This window comes from Babesia bigemina, assembly GCF_000981445.1.
Source record: "Babesia bigemina genome assembly Bbig001, chromosome : II".
In the NCBI taxonomy this organism is placed as follows: Eukaryota; Apicomplexa; class Aconoidasida; order Piroplasmida; family Babesiidae; genus Babesia; species Babesia bigemina.
Window position 1 is genome coordinate 1,987,682 of NC_027217.1, and position 16,274 is coordinate 2,003,955.

At 57.4% G+C, this 16,274-nt stretch overlaps 8 protein-coding genes across 8 annotated transcripts; 6 read left to right on the forward strand and 2 right to left on the reverse strand.

Annotated features, from left to right (window-relative positions):
* Nucleotides 1–1,117: 1,117 nt before the first annotated feature.
* Nucleotides 1,118–4,213, reverse strand: BBBOND_0208840 (RNB-like protein, putative; the record flags this gene model as incomplete). Its single annotated transcript, XM_012912462.1, has 1 exon — nt 1,118–4,213. The coding sequence occupies one exon, from the start codon at nt 4,211–4,213 to the stop codon at nt 1,118–1,120; it is 3,096 nt and encodes a 1,031-aa protein (XP_012767916.1).
* A 220-nt stretch (nt 4,214–4,433) lies between these two features.
* BBBOND_0208850 (Charged multivesicular body protein 1) lies at nt 4,434–5,550 on the forward strand (the record flags this gene model as incomplete). Its single annotated transcript, XM_012912463.1, has 4 exons — nt 4,434–4,496; nt 4,613–4,819; nt 5,040–5,150; nt 5,356–5,550. The coding sequence occupies 4 exons, from the start codon at nt 4,434–4,436 to the stop codon at nt 5,548–5,550; spliced, it is 576 nt and encodes a 191-aa protein (XP_012767917.1).
* Nucleotides 5,551–5,746: 196 nt separating this feature from the next.
* BBBOND_0208860 (coatomer beta subunit, putative) lies at nt 5,747–8,368 on the forward strand (the record flags this gene model as incomplete). Its single annotated transcript, XM_012912464.1, has 1 exon — nt 5,747–8,368. The coding sequence occupies one exon, from the start codon at nt 5,747–5,749 to the stop codon at nt 8,366–8,368; it is 2,622 nt and encodes an 873-aa protein (XP_012767918.1).
* Nucleotides 8,369–8,582: 214 nt separating this feature from the next.
* On the reverse strand, nt 8,583–9,011 carry BBBOND_0208870 (ribosomal protein L35, putative; the record flags this gene model as incomplete). Its single annotated transcript, XM_012912465.1, has 1 exon — nt 8,583–9,011. The coding sequence occupies one exon, from the start codon at nt 9,009–9,011 to the stop codon at nt 8,583–8,585; it is 429 nt and encodes a 142-aa protein (XP_012767919.1).
* A 656-nt stretch (nt 9,012–9,667) lies between these two features.
* BBBOND_0208880 (hypothetical protein) lies at nt 9,668–10,480 on the forward strand (the record flags this gene model as incomplete). The annotated part of the gene is made up of 1 exon (XM_012912466.1): nt 9,668–10,480. The coding sequence occupies one exon, from the start codon at nt 9,668–9,670 to the stop codon at nt 10,478–10,480; it is 813 nt and encodes a 270-aa protein (XP_012767920.1).
* A 217-nt stretch (nt 10,481–10,697) lies between these two features.
* On the forward strand, nt 10,698–12,293 carry BBBOND_0208890 (hypothetical protein, conserved; the record flags this gene model as incomplete). The annotated part of the gene is made up of 1 exon (XM_012912467.1): nt 10,698–12,293. The coding sequence occupies one exon, from the start codon at nt 10,698–10,700 to the stop codon at nt 12,291–12,293; it is 1,596 nt and encodes a 531-aa protein (XP_012767921.1).
* A 265-nt stretch (nt 12,294–12,558) lies between these two features.
* On the forward strand, nt 12,559–13,920 carry BBBOND_0208900 (Methyltransferase-like protein 14 homolog; the record flags this gene model as incomplete). Its single annotated transcript, XM_012912468.1, has 1 exon — nt 12,559–13,920. The coding sequence occupies one exon, from the start codon at nt 12,559–12,561 to the stop codon at nt 13,918–13,920; it is 1,362 nt and encodes a 453-aa protein (XP_012767922.1).
* Nucleotides 13,921–14,271: 351 nt separating this feature from the next.
* Nucleotides 14,272–16,141, forward strand: BBBOND_0208910 (serine hydroxymethyltransferase, putative; the record flags this gene model as incomplete). Its single annotated transcript, XM_012912469.1, has 4 exons — nt 14,272–14,403; nt 14,655–15,413; nt 15,634–15,988; nt 16,026–16,141. 4 exons carry the CDS (start codon nt 14,272–14,274, stop codon nt 16,139–16,141), a joined length of 1,362 nt encoding a protein of 453 aa, XP_012767923.1.
* Nucleotides 16,142–16,274: the final 133 nt, after the last annotated feature.

A 16,274-nucleotide genomic window follows, 5' to 3' on the forward strand; every position in this document is an offset into this window, starting at 1 on the left:
TGTTAATCCAGTCAGACCGGTGTCACGACACGGAATATGCGTCGCAAAGCACGGGACGAGAAGTGCCGCAAATCACGACCAGTAGACACGGGCAAAGCTACCGACGCAGTGCCGACTGCTATGCCAAAAAAATCTAGTGAAATATTGCACGAGACACGAACCACGCGGACGCCAACAAACACAGACACGTGGAAGGATTGCCGGCGTCCCGCCTTCCAAGAGCTATGCAGCATGCAGCAATACAGACATGTTATACGTAGATCTCATAATGTGGCGTGCATGGTCGCGGTCCCACGGAAGTGCCTCGAAAATCGAGCAAAAGGCGTCTGCGCCATCAATTTAGCTCTCCAATGTATAGAAGACGGCTATGTCGGCGAATTAGGTCAGCGAAGGTAGCGCGTCAGCGCATGCTAGATCGCCTTAATCGACCATTCCCTTTACGTTGCAGGATCTAGCCGCAATTAACTGTAATTTACAAATGCCAAAACATCATGGCAAAGCGCGCCGGCGTTTTTTGGTGGCGTTCATGTAGGAGGAAATGGCGCTCCTTCCGTCTTCGATGAGAAAGTGTTGTGTCAGCGCACAATTGCCGTCACCATTTATATCTGTGCATTTTTCATAATTATTACAATAATTTTTGCGTCTCATGCAGAGCCTCTGTCTCCGATTCCATCACGAATACGGCAGCCGCCTTACAGCCGCGGTCTGTCGATGATGTCTTAGCAACGGAATGTGAGTATTATGCTCTGTTATATTAATGAATCACGCGTTTGTATGCATTAGCAATTGTGTGTTGGAGAGATTCCCTGGAGTCCTGTTGTTATCAATTCGGTCGGTGCAGTATGCACGCCGTCTGCTTCACGAGGCGTAGCTTCGACGTGTTTGTTGCGTCACTTCATTCAGTGATCATGATTGCCACATTTGTCAGTGATCAAGTGGCTACTATCGTAACTAGCGCTCCCTCGCGACCTAGCTTTAGCATCTGATTCGAAGTGCGCCCATCCGGTGGCTAAATACGGATCAATGATTCATACGTTCACTTAAGTAATACGTGTGGTAGACCTATAGCAATTACGGTTTGTGTTTGTTACGCTATTCGGCGTTGCTTTGCTGTCACCTACTCACCGCATGGTTCGTCACGTGACAAGCGGACAGTCCACATTGCGGATCCGGGAACTAGCACCACTTGGACCTTGTCGTACTGTGCCATTCTCACTTTGGAGCCGCCCTTTAGCACCGTCAAGCTTTCCACCCGTGCATCATCCGCCTTTCGCTTCGTTCCCGCATTCTGCACCTCCTTGAAGTAGCCGTCCACCATGCTCTCCGAGTCACCTGTGTTCTGGGTACCTTCTAGACTCACAGTCTCGCCGCAAACAACCGCTTCTAGAGGCGTAACGCTGAGTGAGTCACAGCTCACGCTTCGCTGCTCGTTCAGCAGGGGTATGTAGAAGATAATGCTCGTTTTGTTCTTCGCGTCTTCAGTCGTTGCACCGTTTATCACAATGGAGAACACGCACGCGTGATCGTACAGCATGCCCCAGATATCGTTGCCGTCTGGCGGGAATGCCTTCGCAAACATGGAGTCACCAGCAGCGTACGGCGGTGCGGAACCCTCGCTTGTGCACGCCCACTGCAGATATTGGTTGAAAGCAAAATTCTTGTACTCCTTTTGAACGTCGAATGCCTTCCGCTTCTGCAGGTTGCATTGCTTGCATATGTCGTCGAGGACCTTCAGCGATTGTTCGGTGTACGTTCCGTCAATCACGGTTTTCAGCATTCGGTGGGTGTAAAGGTCTGAATACCGCCTGATTGGGGAGGTGAAGTGGAGATACATCGGTAAAGCAAGCCCCCAGTGCCCGGTTACGCCCTGCGCAGTTGTGCAGTCTTTGTTGACTGGGGAGTATACGGCTTCTTTGAATTGCTGCAACGCAGCAAAGCTCAGCGATTGGAAGGCCGTGGGTTCCATGTGCTTCGCGCACTTCCTCAGCAGCTCTGGTATGGGCAATATCTCCGGGTTGAGCACGCTTTTAAGATCCTGGGGCATAACTGACACCACCAGTTGTTTTATGGCCCTTGAGGTGTTCTCGTGCACCCTGAGAAAGTAGTTGTCAAAACTTTTGGCCAGCAATTGTGCCGCCTGCGTGTTGGCCAGCAGCATCATCTCCTCTACCAACTCGTGGCTTTCTCTTGGTATCTGCTCCACCCACAGCCTCTCCGTCTTTTCTCCCACCCTGGGTATGTGGCACTTGCAACTGCCATTGGTGTCCACCATTACCGCCCCCCGCTGCTTGAGCCTGAAATGCCTGAGCTTCCTCGATATGAAGTAAAGCGTCATCAACGGTTTGAACACATGCCTGTTGATGTTCATGAGGCTGTTTGGGGTGGCAGATGCTTCCGGAACCTCCTGGCTGCTTTCCCCATGGCAGTTGCCTTTTGCTGGGTCATCGGTAATGGCCGCATCAGCACTCACCACTGATGTATCATTGACCAGTTTATCTTCGATATACCGCTTTTCGAACTGAGCGATAGGCATCGACGCCAGATTTGCATCGGTGGCGCCAGCCCTATTTCGCATCTCACTGTCTATTATCTCTTTAGCAGTTTGGTAGCTCAATCGTTCACAGCTGATGATTCGGGTCAAAATGAATTCCTGGTTGCGAATATATAGATTGTTCCCTACCATTTCGCCGTCACTGGGGTCCTCGGAAAGTTCTGCAAACACGGAGAAGCACAGCTTTTCGCTGTGAGGCAGCAGCGAGCACATGTTCTCGCTCAGCATTTGCGGTAGCATAGGGAACACCTTGTGTTCCAGGTACACTGATGTGGCCCTTTGCCTGGCATCCATGTCGACGGCCGAGCCTTCCTTCACATAGTGACTGACATCAGCGATGTGTACACCAACTTTGTACCTGTAGTTGCCCTTTTCATCCCTCACGGTTTCAACAGATAGTGCGTCGTCAAGATCCTTGGCATCTTGCGGGTCGATTGTGAAGACTGTTATGTCACGTTTATCAACTCGATTTGCCTCCTTCATCCCCTCGCCGCTTTTGATCAGTTCTTTTAAATTGTCGAGAACTTCGTCGGAAAAGCCGCTCGGATTTAGGCCATGGAATATCATAGTCGCATGCATCCTTGCTGAGGGGTCAGCGGTGCTTCCGATAATCCTCACCACCCTGCCGCTTGGTTCCATATCGTGCTCGTGCCACTCGTTGAACTGCATCAGGCAGAAAATCTTGCCCTTTTCACGCAGCTGTTGCACCTGTTCCAACATTTCCGAGTCCATTTGGTCCCTCCGGACGTTAAATGCTGGCCAACGTGTGTCCTGTGGCTGGCACTTGAACGTCGCGTCGGTTGCATTGAGACATGCATTCGCGTCCATCACCCCTACGAAACTTTCCAAAGCCGGAGACCTCTTAACTATCCTCACAACTCTGCACTGTTGTTCCATAAGCTGAGTATCGTCATGGGTGGCTGGTTGTTGCCTGAGACGCCTTTGACGCACAGCCACCACCTCATCACCGTGAAACGCCCTGTTTCGCGCAATGAATCCGAAAATGCGCACATCGGCGGTGTCCGCCGTCTGCGAAGTTCCAGTATCATCGGAGCCAGCCTCTGCAGCGGTACCTTCACGAGTGACGGAAGGCGAGCTGTCTTGCGACTCTGTAACGGCTGCATGCCCACCATCTTCGTCACATAACGGCGAGCGATCAATGCGCTGCCTCTTCGCACTGCCGCTCACTGCGGAATCATTTTCTGTAGAAGGTGGATCTGAATTTAGATCTGAACCGCCCGCGTTGTCGGTTCTTGTCGCGTGTCTTGCAACCTTGGCCTCATTGGTGGCAAAGGCCGGGATAACAACAGTGCCCCTAACTACCAACTCTGGATGCTTTGCTTCTAATTCCTGAATGCTGCTTTCCTCCCAATAGGTTTCATATGCGATTGCTGCCGTTTTTGGCTGCGATATGTGTTTCGGGGGCTTAGGAGGTACAGCGACGCTCCGCCGCCTCGGGGCTGTTTCGGCCTTCGCATCGGAACTCTGCTTTTTACCTTCCCGCCTCTTGACCTTCGGGTAGTCACCTGCTACTCTGGCATCTGTTTTCCAGCAGCGGTGTGTTGCGATGGCGTCGACACATCTGTGTCTATACTGGGCAAAGGACAGGAACCTCGTGTACGCCGAGAGAGCGACTCTCGCCGGCAGCGCGGCCAGTGCCATTTATTACCTTCCTTCTACCCCGATATATAGGTATGTGTTACACATGTGCACATTTTTGATGTCGCTCGCTGCGCTTTCACAGGCACGACATCACTACCCCGCGCTACCGGCGACTTCGGGCGATTAAGTGTTCGCCATCAGCCACATCGATACACCTTGCGATGCAAGGTCATTTGACCCATTGTTTCTCAGTGTCTGCTGGGATTTGCGGTGTCCCCAAATGGGTAACAAACAGTCGTTGATGACGACGAGCTTCAACCTTCGTCTGCAGGCCAGAGAAGTGGTAAGATACGACAAATCGGCGTTGCGTTAACACTTTGCGCTGTTATGTGCATCCCTTACTTGTATGTGTGGCAATGTGCGTGTCTAATCGCCTTTGATTGCTGTGACGCCGTTCAGCTCAAGCTGCACGCTCAATGTGAGCGCGAGGAGGAATCTGAGAAGTTGAAAGTAAAGTTTGCACTAGAAAAGGGTAACATAGACGCTGCGCGAATCCATGCGGCGAACTCCATCCGCAAGCATAACGAAGCACTGCGATATCTGCAGTATCATGCCAAGCTCGAGATTCTGCGCCATCAGGTCGAAACTGCCGAGCGATCGAACTCGGTGAGTTTGCGTGTTGATGCATCATGCAATGGCTGTCTTATAGTGTTCTATGCGCCCTTGCTTTGGTCTTCCTCCACATAAACCTTGTCTGTCGGAGACGTATCGTCACCGATTAGGGCCGTTTTTCACGTTTCGGATTACTTTAGTGTTGCGATATCAGTGAATAACCGTCAAATGCGCTTTATGTGTCTATTTTATGCCGATCTAAATTTCGTCTCAGGTCTCCACCGAGCTGCGCAAGGCGCTGCCGCAGCTGACCAAACTAACCTCGAACAAGTCGATGGACAGCGCGACCTTGTTCACAGAGTTTGAGAAGGTATTCGATGATTTGGTAAGTTTGAGTGCACTTTCACTACGTGTTTTTTTGTCGAGCATACTGGTTCGTGTTATCGGCCACTGTTTGACGTATCCAAACTACGCGTCTACGATAGGGTAATTTGCTGTTTTAAGGCTCCAATCGCTATAAATGACCGCATCCGACCGCTATTCTAACTTGCATTGCCGTTTCTACGATACTTCGTATAACCGATTCGCAGGAGGTGAAAGAGGCGTACACCGAGCAGACCATAAGCTCCAGCACTGCCCATTTGGCTCCGCAGCACGACGTGGACACGCTGATTAGCCAGGTGGCCGACGAGCACGCCCTGGACGTCGGCGGCATTCTGGACAGCTCCAGCGCGATCCGGGGGGCCGTGGTAAGCCGGAGCGACGCCGACAGAATTACTAAGTGACACGCACTGCACACCTGCTAATCGGTTTATCTCCGTGTGTGCATGATCTGCAGCACTTTTAAGTGCCGTGTTTAGGCTGCTGGATGTCGCTCTCTGGGGAGTCGGTGCCAGTGCCCTGAGCCCGTTGAGGACGCGTCCGGTCCGCATCTGTGGCGGGGTGTAGCAGTAGCAGTTCAGGCGAATTGCGTGTTCCAAAATGTCGCTCCAAATGGGCTTCGTGAAGAAGCTGGAGATCCGCAAGGAGAAGGTGAAGTGCGTGGATCTCCACCCTTCGGAGCCCTGGGTCGTTTCCGGCCTGTACAGCGGCACCTGCACGATCTACAACTTCCAGAAGCAGACGCTGGTGAAGCGAGTGGAGGTGTGCAACTCCCCTGTACGATGCTGCAAGTTCATCGCGCGGAAGCAATGGCTGATCGCCGCCGGCGACGAGATGTGTATCTGGGTGTACAACTACAACTCCCTGGAGAAGGTGGCCGCCGTGGAGGGCCACACTGACTACGTGCGCTACCTGGACGTCCACCCTACGCTGCCGTACGTGCTGAGCTGCTCGGACGACATGACGGTTTCGCTGTGGGACTTCGAGCGCGGCTGGGAGCGGCTGTGCGTGTACGAGGGCCACCAGCACTACGTGATGATGGCGCGCTGGAGCCCGAAGGACGTGTACACGTTCGCGTCGTGCTCGCTGGACCACACCATCAAGTTTTGGGGCGTCTCTCCGGACGTGATGGACCGCCGCCACAGCAACCAGCCGTCGCCGAAGCCGTCGTTCACGCTGAAGGGCCACACCCGCGGCGTGAACTGCATCGAGTTTTCGACGATAATGTCGAACCCTTACATCATATCGGGTGGCGAGGACACCACCATTCGCGTCTGGGACTACCAGACGAAGCTGTGTCTGCAGGTGCTGAACCACCACACGCAGCCCGTGACCTGTGTGCTGCACCACCCGCGTCTGCCGCTGATCGTGACCGCCGGCGAGGACGGCGACCTGAACCTGTGGCACAGCAGCCTGTACAAGATAAAGCGCAGCATGAACTTCTCCATGGGCAAGATATGGAGCGTCACGAGCGACAACAGCAACCTGGCCGTGGGCAGCGACGAGGGCACCTTGGTGGTGCAGTTCGGCGGCGAGCGCCCGCTGGTGTCCATGCACGCGAACAAGCTCGTGATGGTGCACTCGTTCGACATCGTGAGCTGCAACCTGAGTTCCGCCACCGTGGTGGACGAGGACAGCGCGGGCAAGCCGCTGGCGCTCGACTTCCGGAACATCGGCCGCTGCGAGTTCTTCCCGCAGTCCGTATCGCACCACCCCAACGGCCGTTTCATCTGCCTGTGCGGCGACTCGGAGTACGTAATCTACACGGCGCAGGGCATGCGGTCGAAGACGTTCGGCAAGGCCATGCACGTGGTGTGGTCGTTTGAGGGCCACTACGCAACGTGGGACGGCAACACGATCACCGTGCACTACGAGTTCGCCCCGACCCACACCATCCAGCCCAATGTGAGTGTGCTCGGTCTCCACGGCGGGCGCCTGCTCGGCGTGACCTCCAACAGCAGCGTCCGCTTCTACGACTGGAAGACCGGGTACCTGGTCCGCACCATCGACGCGCACGTGTCCGACGTCTGGTGGAACGTGAGCGGCACCAAGGTCGCCGTGGGGTGCATGGCTAACTGCTACATCCTCAAGTACGACAGCGACGCGCTCGCAGCCGCCATCGAGAGCAACGAGTACGACGCCGCCAACGGCGTCGCGGCCGCCTTCGAGATTGAAGGCGAGATCATGGAGCGCGTGAACAGCGCGACCTGGGCCATGGACACGTTCGTGTACATCACCGCCGGGCTGCACCTGAACCTCTGGACCGCGGGCGCCAGCGAAATCTTCCACTACCTCGACCGGCCTCTGCACATGGTGGGCTACTCTGCGCAGAACGGGTGCCTGTACCTGTGCCAGCAGGACGTCGTCGCCATCCCGCTTCCGGTGGACTACCTGAGCTTACACTCCCTCGTCGCGTCCAAAGCCGAGGCGATGGCCCAGGGCAGGGCGTTCGCGGACTTGGACAGGCTGGATGCGCTCATTGGGGGCTTCGAGGGCAGCATGAAGGAACGCGCGAGCAAGTTCCTGGAGTCGGTGGGCGACTTCGAGTTGGCGCTGCGCACCTCGGGGGAGGAGGAGCACCACTTCGAGCTGTACCTGAAACTGGGCAAACTGGACGACTGCATCCGCATCCTCCACGAGCTGCAGGCTAAGCAGGTGGAGAAGTCGCGCGAGGACACCATGCGCGCCAAGTGGAAGCGCCTCAGCACCTACTGCCTCGAGCAGAACGACTACGAGAAGGCCGTTGACTGCCTGGTGCGCTGCTGCGAGTACTCGTCGGCGATGCTGATCTACGTGGCCATGGGCGACCGTGACGGCCTTGCGAAGATCGCAGAGCTGGCAACGAAGGACGGCGAGTCCAACGTGGCGTTCACCTGCCACTACATGTTGAACAACGTGTCGCAGTGCATCGAGCTTCTGCAGCGGTCCAACCGCCACAGCGAGGCCACCCTAATGGCCCGCACGTACAAGCCGTCTGCGCTGTCCGATTGCTTCGCGAAGTGGAAGAGCTCACACAACCCGAAGTTCCCCACCCTCGGCGAGCCGGAGGAGGACCCCGCCGCTTTGGAGATCGAGTCGCTGCTGGCCGAGCGCCTGCGCATCGGCTTCCCCGCCGCCAGCGAGTACCCCAAGCTGAAGGAGGCCGTGCACGTCGACTTCGGCCGCGGGGACGACAGCGTGGACAAAGGCGCGCTGAGCTCCAGCTGGGAAGCTGGCATCTAAACATTGCACCAATGCGCAATCGTAATGAATTGTTTCATATGTACTACCGAGCAGCTAGCGTAGTATGCATTTCGGCCTAGCGCCTAGTGGTCAACGCGGCGGATACCAGCACTGCTGACCATCCAACTGCAGTCTGACTTACACCAGCACGTTTCACCGGCACCCACCGACCACGCCCGCTGCTGTATCACCCATAAGCTGACTAAACATTAGCTCATCTGTTGTGTAGGACGCTGAGAATCTTCCTGATCATCTTAGGGTTCGTGAGCTGCACTGCTCGCCTCAGCCTTCGTTTTGCGCCCTGGTTCTTCTTTCGCTGGAGGTGGCTCCTGCCAGCTCGTTTGTACATGATTTTGCCGGTGCCCGTGATTTTGAAGCGTTTTGCGACCGACTTGTTCGTCTTGGGCTTGATCCTGAACTGGCCTGCCGCCGTGAGCTTCAGCTTGTGTGGTCTCCGCGCGAAGAGCGGCACATTTCTGGCCGCCTTCCTCGGTTCGATTGAACCCCCGTAAATTATGTATGCGGCTAGTGTGGTGTCTGCGCGCATGTTACGCTCAGAACTGCGATAAGCGTCGGCGGTCGTTCCAAACTGATGCTGTGCGACGAGTACCGAAGCCGCCACTAGAAAAGGTAGGCTCCGCATCACCGCCGCTGCGATAGGTGTGCATCGTGTTGGCTACTTTAGACCGGGGGTTTCATTTGGAGGTTTACAGTGCCGTGCAGCGTACGCTTGTGATCCCCCATCTGCCGTCGCGTCCATTGAGCTTTCCCGACCTTCCATGGGGATTTCACACATAATAGCATCTACACTGCCCATATAGTTACGCTTTGTGCCAGGTGTGTGTAATAATATCGCTGATCGCCGTGCTGGACACCGCATTCCCTGGGTTCAGCAACGTTTTTAACGTTGTCACTTCAAGAGCGCTTCTACACTCTAATAAAGTCACTAATGCCTCTACTTAGCAATTTATGTGTGTGATGTGCCCTCCGAAGTTCCACGGCGCTCCGCTGGTACACATGCCACTGCAACGGTGCCTCGTGCTGCGTTGAACCAGTGGATCGGCTGAGCCGTGCCATGCGCTGAAACCGCACAGTTCAGTCAATAAGAAACTCTAGGTGTAACTGATTCGTGCGTGTGAACTAATTCTGCATTTTTCCAGACCGTAACTCTACTGTGTTTTGCATGTGCTTATGCTTTTAGCGCACGCTTACGCGCTTCTATTGGCATCGAACTCACGCCTGCCATAACGCTCACCAGTTAGCAGCGTCCTGTACAAGTAAATTAACACCGACTCCAACATGGCCAGTGTCAAGAGGGGAAGCTGGGCAGGCTCCAGCCTATTCTGCCGTGCCATCGGGTGGACCTCCCTGCTTTTGGCGCTCATCTCCTTCTCAAGCGTGAGCAACTGCGTTACGGTGAGACGCTCCATCCTGAAGAAGACGGTGGCCCACACTACTGGGCACACGTCCATCGGAGACATGCCGTCCACCGACACATACCCGGTCGGCAGTCTGCCCGAGGCAAAGCTGGAGGAACAAGCCGCAGCCAACACCATCAACAAGTACAAGGCCAATGCGGCGCGTGACGAGCAGGATGACAATGACGACGAAGAGCAACAGGCAAACGACGATTCCTCAGAAGTCCCTAGGCTCTACGAGGTTTCAAGCAGCGAAGGCGAAGGCGAAGGCGACGAACTCAGTGAACCTGATGCCACTGCCGACAACGCGCTCGACGGAGACAATGACAATGACAATGCCAACGATGCGGCGGATGACGGGGATGATGGGAAAGACGGAGATGATGAGAATGTGGACAGCGCCGACGTCCCCAAGTCCTACCTGGAGCAGGACTCCCAGCGCATACTCAGCCTTCCCAACCACCCGAACATCCACCTGCTTGGCCGCGAGTACGAACCCCCGAGCAAGCACCCGAAACTCCAGAAGGTCCGCCGCGTCGTGAGGGGCATGTCGAGGCTGGGAGCTGAGTACGCCCAGAAGGGTCTGAGAACGGCCCGCGACGTGTACCGACAACACGCGCCCATAATCGCCGACAAGGCGAAGAAGGTCGCTAAGAGGTTCAAGAACTTCGTCACTAAGCGCAATCGCGAGTAGACGACGCCACCTCCCGACGCTAGACGTAAAATCATGACAGCAACCGAAATAGGGCCATGTGCAACTTTCAGGCAGCCCCGCACGGCGCGCCTGCCCACTTGAGTAACACAGTCTAATAACATAGGTGCGTAAATGGGGTGTCCGTTGCGCGCGGTCTGCGGCCTTCGCCGGCCGATGTGCCCGCAGTCCCGACGCACTGTCGGCGTTGATTAACAAAATGCCTTCGGACGATTCGTCTGTGTCTACACAGGCGCCGCCGGGCGACTTGGGGGAGGTCGGCGGCGCGGCGGTCGCGCCTTCGCGGCTGCGCCCCGTGGCCGGTAGAATATTTTCGCGGGCCGCGACTTTGTCTAAGGTGGACGGTCTGAGCGATTCCGTGCTGGAAGGCTTGAACAGCTGGTACCAGGAGGAGTGGCGGGTGGTACACGCGTCGCGCTTCGCGATATGCCCTCAGCTGACGGACAGCCTGAAGCGCCACTTCGCGTCGCGGTCTTCTCCGTCGCTGACTGCGGAAAGTGTGGAATCGTTCCTCCGCACGATGTCGCTGCTGTACTACGGGCTGCGGAGCGACTCGAGTCCGTCGGGCGACGTGTCTAAGAACAAGTTCTTCCAGCGGTACTACTACACCTCCCGCGAGAACGCCGCCGCTCTAAACTCGCCCATCGTGATGAGCAATTTCGTGTGGGCGTGCCACCGGTACATGCGCGACGAATTCGCCAACACCTGCTTGCTGGACATCCTGCTGCAAGCGTTCCCCGCTGCGCTGGAATCCTTCGTGCGTTTCGGGGGCGTGGTGTACCTGAAGTCCGCGCTGGACTACCTGGCCGCCAGCGGTAAGCTGCGCTCGAGCACCAACTACCTGCTGAAGGCGCTGGCCCTGCTGAACAAGCTCGACATATCGTTCCGCACGCTGCAGACGTCGCGCATCGGCATCCCGATAAACGGGATCGCCACGGGCGGTAAGAACGTCAAGATGGGCATTGACTACGAGTGCGAAAACGACAATGTGAAGCTGAAGGCCACCGACTTGATAAAGAAGTGGAAGGCCATCCGTGATGCGTCGCAACCCATGAAGGTGGAGCCCGACCCACGTCGTCAGGTTCGTCGGACGCCGCCAGCGCAGGCTAACCCGGCCGTGCCAGCGCCCGCTAGGCCGGCCCAGGTAACAGCTGTCGCCGAGCGCAAGGCCGATGCGCCGGCGTCGCGGCGCCCCGAGCCCGCTCCCGCGCCGGGGTCGTTCGTGCTGAACATTTTGGACAGTATGGTTGAGCAACGCGAGAAAGAGCGCAAGCGCAAGCTTGCGATGAAGGAGGCGCAACGGAACGGGTTGTTTAAGGTGTCGCGCGTTAGTGAGTCGGAAGGCACGTCCAGGCCGGAGGAGGCTCCACCGGCGGCCAGTGTGCAGCCCGGGGCCGCGCCGTCCAATCCGCCGGGCGCCGAAGGAGGCACCGGCGGCGGAGAAGACAAGGTGGCTGAGAGCCGTAAGGAGCTGCAGTCGCTGATGAACTTTTTCAAGAGCTTCAAGCCCCAAATCGCCCCTCCGCACAGCTCCGGAGAGAGCCCGCAGAGTAGTTCATCCGACGCTCCCGTCTCTTCACTACCTAGTGCCTCGTCCTCGGCTCCTCACAGTGGCGATCGAACCGGCTTAAGTGTATCGAGCAATCACATTACGCATATGAACGGTGTGGCCGCCGGCACCAACTCTCCGCGCCCAGCGGCTCCGCCTCCGCCCCCTCCAAGCTTCCACCTCGGTGCCGCGGCCGCCTCCGGAAGTGGTTCCATGCCCCCAGTGTGCGTGCCTCCGTGGAAGTAGTCATGTTTGGCGTCATTCGGTTCTCTGTTACGGCGGTCAATGCCACAGAGCGTTGCCCTTGCTGGCAGCTACGACAGATTGTAAGTTAAATATTTAAATCGGCATCTAATTTTGGTGGTATTTATCGTTCATGGCGTAGCTCGGTTGGCTTTGGGGGCTGCTCCCGGCCGTAGAATCGCGCGCCGCGGCCCGGTGTGCCCGTGACGCGCGCAACCACTCACTTTTACCTGCCGCATCGGCGTTTTGTGTGTCTATAAGCTGCCGTATGGTGGACAGCGACGGGAAGGACGGGGCCGGCAATTTGCCGCCGGTGCTGCCGTTCGCGCCGATGATGATGAACATGATGCCCGGTCCGATGATGCCGCCGTTCCCGATGGGCGTCCCGTTCCCCGCCGGTATGATGCCAGGGGCCGTTCCGGTGGGAATCAAGAAGCGCGGCCGGTCCCGGCGCAAGAACGACGCGTTCGGCCGCCGTACCGGCGACAGCACGAGCGGCGCGAAGGACCACGAGGAAGGCCGCCAGGACGGCAAACGCGGCGAAAAGCGCTCATTCATCTCAACGCGTGGCCGTGAGCGCATCCAGAACGACTACAACCAGCGTTTCGTGGAGACTGGCGAGCGGCCGCAGAACTTCGTCCGGGACGTGGGCGAGGGCAAGCGCTTCGGCGAGTACCCGAAGCTTGACCGCCTGTCCAATCTGAAGCGCGAGATCATCACGAAAAGGGCAACGCCGGCGCGCCACATTCGCGCCGACCTGCGAACGTTCGACTTCGACAGCCTGCGGGTGCTGTTCGACGTCGTTCTCATAAACCCCCCGTGGCGCACGTTCAAGATGCGGGAAATGAACCAGAACTTCGGCTGGACGCTGGAAGACCTCATAGAGCACGTGCCGGTGGACAAGATCGTGGACGCGATGTCGTTCTGCTTCATTTGGTGCGACTCGTACACCCTGGACGATGCGCGTAACGCGCTCCGCCACTGGGGCTTTCGGAAGTGCGAGGACATCTGCTGGCTCAAGACCAACGCGAATTGGAGCAGCCTGGACCCGTACGGCGACACTACGTCGAAGGTCCGCGACCTGGACTCCATCCACCCGCCTGCGCTGCTGCACAAGACGACCGAGCGCTGCCTGGTCGGGCTTCGCGGCCCCGTGCGCCGCAACGAGGACGACTACTTCGTGCACTCCAACCTGGACACCGACGTGATAATATCGGAGGAGCGCGACCCGCGCGAGCGGCTGCGCATGGAGCTGGAGCTGCAGCTCGACGAGGGAGAGAACATGCAGATGCAAATGGACACCTATCTCACCAATCTCAACCCCAAGCCTCACGAGATTTTCGACATCATCGACCGGTTCTGCCTGGGCCGCCGCAAGATCGAGCTGTTCGGCAGCGACTCCTCCATTCGCAACGGCTGGGTCACTGTGGGCCCCGCGGTGTCCACGACCAACTACAACGCCGATGAGTTCCTGAAGTGGACTTCGGGCAGCGGCTGCTGGCCGCAAATCCAGGACTACCGTGGCGGCCGTTTGATGGGCACCTCGGAGGAGATAGAGAACCTGCGCCCGAAGTCGCCGGCCAAGCTGTCAGGGAAGGATGCGAGTGAGCTGCGTGACGCTATTGTGTGAGGATCTCCGACCACGCCACGGTGGACACACACGCGATCTACTGAGAGGCTGCGTAGCTACGCTACGCGCAAGATTCCTTAGCGAATCACCGTTGCCGGACCGCGGTACTTTGGCCTTCTCCGTACATTACACACTTCCCCGGCCCCACAACTATCTGGGCATTTCATCGCTAAGCCGCGCCGCCCTCCGGCCGCAACTTTTATAAAATTGGCGTGTCAACTTCCTTTCCGAGTTGGCGCGTTTTGCGTGTTATTGCACCTAATTCTGTCCTCAGAGCCGGGCCGTTGCTTCGCACACCGCCGGGCATTCACTACCTCCACTGGCTGTCTAAACAACGCTAGGTCATTCACCATGCCTGCTGAACGTCAAATTGCGCTCCCGAGCGACCATCTTTCGCTGAAGGATGCCGACCCCGAAATTTACGAGCTCCTCCAGGAGGAGCGCCAGCGTCAGCGGGATTCCATCAATTTGATCGCATCGGAGGTGTGTTGTCCGTCTATTATTGCGTAATGGCAAAACGTGTATTATGTCTGTTGTATTTCAGTGGAGAAGGTTGAGGTTAGCTCCGTGTGCGTTGCTGTGACACCTGACTTGTCTACCTCCGCGGCGGCCGTTCCATGTGTGCATAATGCCTGTCACGCCGTTCGCGGTTGCAGTGGCGCCATGTTATCGTTTAGTGCTTGCGTGTATCGAGGTGTTGCTGTCTGTTTGCGGTTGTAATCACCTGCGTTCAGAACTTCGCCAGCATTGCATGTATGGAGGCCACCGGTTCCGCGTTCACCAACAAGTACGCCGAGGGCTACCCCGGGCGCCGCTACTACGGCGGGTGCGAAGTGATCGACAAGATGGAGACTTTGTGCATCCAGAGGGCGCTTAAGGCGTTCCACCTGGACGAGGAGGAGTGGGGAGTGAACGTGCAGCCCCTGTCAGGAAGCCCTGCCAACATGGAGGTCTACGTGGCCCTGCTTGAACCCCATGACAAGATTATGGGCCTTCGTCTGGCCTCTGGCGGCCACTTGACCCACGGTTTCCACGTGGGTAAGAGGAAGATCTCTGCGTCGTCGATCATGTTCACGCCGCTGCTCTACGACATTGACCAGAAGACTGGCCTGCTGGACTACGACCAGCTCGAGGCGCTCGCCAAGGCGTACAGCCCGCGTCTGATCATCGCCGGCGCCTCCTGCTACAGCCGTTACTGGGACTACAAGCGGTGCCGCGAGATCGCCGACAGCGTGGGCGCGTACCTGATGGCCGACATCGCCCACATTGCGGGTCTGATCGCCGCCGAGGAGCACCCGTCTCCGTTCGAGTACTGCCACGTGGTGACCTCAACTACGCACAAAACCCTGAAGGGCCCGCGTTCCGGTTTGATCTTCTACAACAAGAAGTTGGACCCCACCATCGGCGACAAGATCAACGCCGCAGTCTTCCCCGCGATGCAGGGCGGTCCTCACAACAACACCATCGCCGGTCTGGCCGTTCAGCTGAAGACTGTAAGTTTGCGTGCCGTGCGTGTTCATCACCAGTGGTGTGCGTTAACGCCCCCGTGCCACGTCGTTGTCACGGTCTACGATGCATGATGGTACCAACCGTTTCGTATGTGTAACCGGATAACGGTGTAATCAACTCCATATACGGCGCAACACCATGATGCCTCGTGGTTTGCTGCGTCGGCGCCGCGTTTGACTGTTGACACTCTCACATTCGCGTTAGGTGATGTCCCCTGAGTGGAAGGTGTACGTGAAGAAGGTCATCGAGAACGCACGCGCCCTGGCGTCCGAGTGCCAGAAACGCGGCTTCGAGATCGTCACCGGCGGCACCGACAACCACACGGTGATCGTGAACGTCAAGCCCTTCGGCGTGAACGGAAACAAGGTCGAGCACATCTGCAACGCCAGCGGCATCACCTTGAACACGGCCACCGTGCCCGGAGACACCACCATGCTGAACCCGTCCGGAGTGCGCCTGGGCAGCCCCGCCATGACATCCCGCGGCGCCACCCCCCAAGACATGGCCGTCATCGCCGAGTTCATCCTCGAGGCCACGCGCATCGCTCAATCGCTGCAAGGTGAGTGTGGAAGTCGCCGTTTACACGTGTTTTGCAGAGGCTCACGGCGCCAAAATGGACGCTTTCAAGGCCGGCGCAGCTGGCGACGAGCGCGTTGCCGAGCTCCGCCGCAAGGTCACGGAGTGGGTCCGCGAGTTCCCGATCATCGGTTAAATGGGCGGCCGGCGCGGCCGAATCAGCCTTCCGGGCTGTCACGTTACACGCACTGTATAATATCCGTTCTAGTCTCAGTTTTGTTCTCTGGCCGCCGTCGTCCCGCGTGTCTTAGATGCGCCGTCCGACTCCC